The following is a 2,377-nucleotide window of genomic DNA, read 5'->3' on the forward strand; positions in this document are numbered from 1 at the left end:
CTCCTCATGCATATTCCCATGTCCCCAATGTCCCCATGTCTGAGTCCCTGTGTCCCCCCATGTCCTCATGTGTCCCCCCCATGTCCATCTGCCCACGTCCCTGTGTCCCCTCATGTCCCCATGCCCATCCCCCTGTGTCCATCTGTGTCCCCCCATGTCCGTCTGTCCCCCATGTCCCCCTCCCACACACACACAGGAGTCCCTGTGTCTTGTCCCCCCATCTGTATTCAGCCCCAGGGTGGCCGTGTCCCCGTGGGGATGGTGCCGGTGGCCAGGAGGATGATGAGGATGAGGACGATGGCGCCCACGAGGCCGAGGATGACGAGCAGCTTCACGTTCTTCCACCAGTAGCGCCGGGCCATCTTCTGGGATGTGGTGCGGAAGTGCTCTGACTGCGGGGACATGGGGACACCCCTGACGGCCTGGGGACAACTCTGACACCCTGGGGACACCTCTGACACCCTGAGGACACCCCACTGCCACCCCAGGGACAGCCCTGACACCCCCAGTGCCACCCTGGGGACACCCGCTGAGACACTGGGGACAGCCCTCACACCCTGAAGACAACCCACTGCCCCTTTGGGGACACCTCTGCCACCCCAGGGACACCTGTGACACCCTGGGGACACAGCTGACACCCTAGGGACCACCCAGTAGCACTCTGAGGACACTCAGCTGCCACTCCAGGGACAACACTGCCAACCCAGGGACACCCGGCTACTCTGGAGACCCCAACTGTCACACAAGGGATAGCTCTGACCCCCTGGGGACACCCCACTGCCACCCTGGGGACAACCCTGACTCCTTGGGGACACCCCATGGACACCAACTGCAGGCCTGGGGTCCCCCGCTGCCACCTCGGGGACACCTCCTGCCACCCAAGTGTCCCATGCCAACCCACTGGGCACCCTGCAGCCCCCTTGGGGACCTCGTGTGACCCCCTGGGGTCCCAGCGCCTACCCCAGGGACCCTGTGCCCACCCAGGAGTCCTGTGCCACCTCGGGGGTTTTGTGATCACCTCAGAGACCCTGTGCCCACCCTGATGACCCCATGCCCACCCTGGGGTCCCTGTGCCCACCCTGATGACCCTGTTGCCCCACTGGTGACCCCATGCCTCCCCATGCCTACCCTAATGACCCCATGCCCACTCCAAGGACCCTGTGCCCACCCCAACGATCCCGTGCCCACCCTGGGGCCCCAGCGCCCACCCCAGTGCCCCTGTGCCCCCCTCACAGTGGCCTCCAGGTCCTGGCTCTTGCTGTGCAGCTGCTCCAGGTTCTCCCCCCGTGCCAGGATCCGCTCCACGTTCTGGGTCATGATGGTGGTGACCCCCTGCACCTCCCTCTGCAGCGCCCGCACGCGCCCGTCCCCCGTCGTGGCATCTGCCGGGTCCCCCGCCGGGACCCCCGCCGGGACCCCCGCCTGCAGCACGGGGCAGGGCTTAGGGGGCACACGTACCCTGGGCACCCCCAGCCTCTCCATGGGCACCCCAGTCACCCCCCAGCTCCCTGTACGTACCCTGGGCACTCCCCAAGCACCCTGTACCCTCCCTCCAGGAACCCCAAAAGTACCCACCAGGCCCCGTAGGTGCCCTGAGCACTCCACAAGTGCCCCACTTTCAACCCAAGCACCCCCAGGCACTTTCCTAGGCACCCTATGGGTTCCCCGGGCACCCCCCAGCACCCTCTAGGCACCCCAGATGCCCACACACACCCCAGAAGCCCCAGAGGGACCCCTAAGCATCCTATGGGCACCCCAAAGCACCCTGGGCACTTCCTCAAGCACCTCACGGGCACCCCAGACCCCCATACACACCTCGGAGCCCCCAGAGAGAACCCCCAAGCACGCTGTGGCACCCCGGGCACCCCTCACACCGCGTAGGTATCTCCCTGGCACCCCATGTACACTCCATATGCCCCCAGTATCCACCCTGATCACCCCACAGGTATTCCCCAAGTACCCCACGGGCACTCTGGGCAGCCCGTGTGTACCCCAGACCCCCGCACGCACCCCGGATACCCCAGAGAGACCCCCCAGAGGGACCCCCAAGCACCCTATGGGCACCCCGAGCACCCCACCCCCCTCCCCAGACACCCCCCAAACACCCCTAAACACCCCGGGGGCTGCCCCGCGGCCCCCCCCGACCGCCCCTGCATAGCCCGGCGCCCCCCGAGGGACCCCCCGCCGGTGTCCCCCGGCCCCACCATGGCCAGTCCGGTCCCGTCCGCTCCCACCGCCTGCCCGGGGCTTCCGGGAGCGGCGGCACCGCCGGGACGGGGCGGGCCGGGGGCGGGCCGGGGGCAGGGCGGGGTCGGGCCGGGGGGCTCCGGGCTGGGGGCGGGGCGGGGGTCGCGGCGGGGTCGGGGGTGCTGGGGTT

The 2,377-nt window shown here is 68.6% G+C and overlaps 1 protein-coding gene across 1 annotated transcript; it reads right to left on the minus strand.

Annotated features, from left to right (window-relative positions):
* Positions 1–217: 217 nt before the first annotated feature.
* Positions 218–2,238, minus strand: LOC114072448 (vesicle-associated membrane protein 8-like). The gene is made up of 3 exons (XM_027910342.1): positions 2,205–2,238; positions 1,234–1,422; positions 218–392 (listed from the first exon to the last, which is right to left on the minus strand). Exons 1-3 carry the CDS (start codon positions 2,205–2,207, stop codon positions 228–230), a joined length of 357 nt encoding a protein of 118 aa, XP_027766143.1. The 5' UTR covers positions 2,208–2,238; the 3' UTR covers positions 218–227.
* Between the last annotated feature and the right edge of the window lie 139 nt (positions 2,239–2,377).

Source organism: Empidonax traillii, unplaced genomic scaffold, assembly GCF_003031625.1.
Source record: "Empidonax traillii isolate 1590-97213 ecotype Southwest subspecies unplaced genomic scaffold, ASM303162v1 scaffold3227:size14174, whole genome shotgun sequence".
In the NCBI taxonomy this organism is placed as follows: Eukaryota; Metazoa; Chordata; class Aves; order Passeriformes; family Tyrannidae; genus Empidonax; species Empidonax traillii.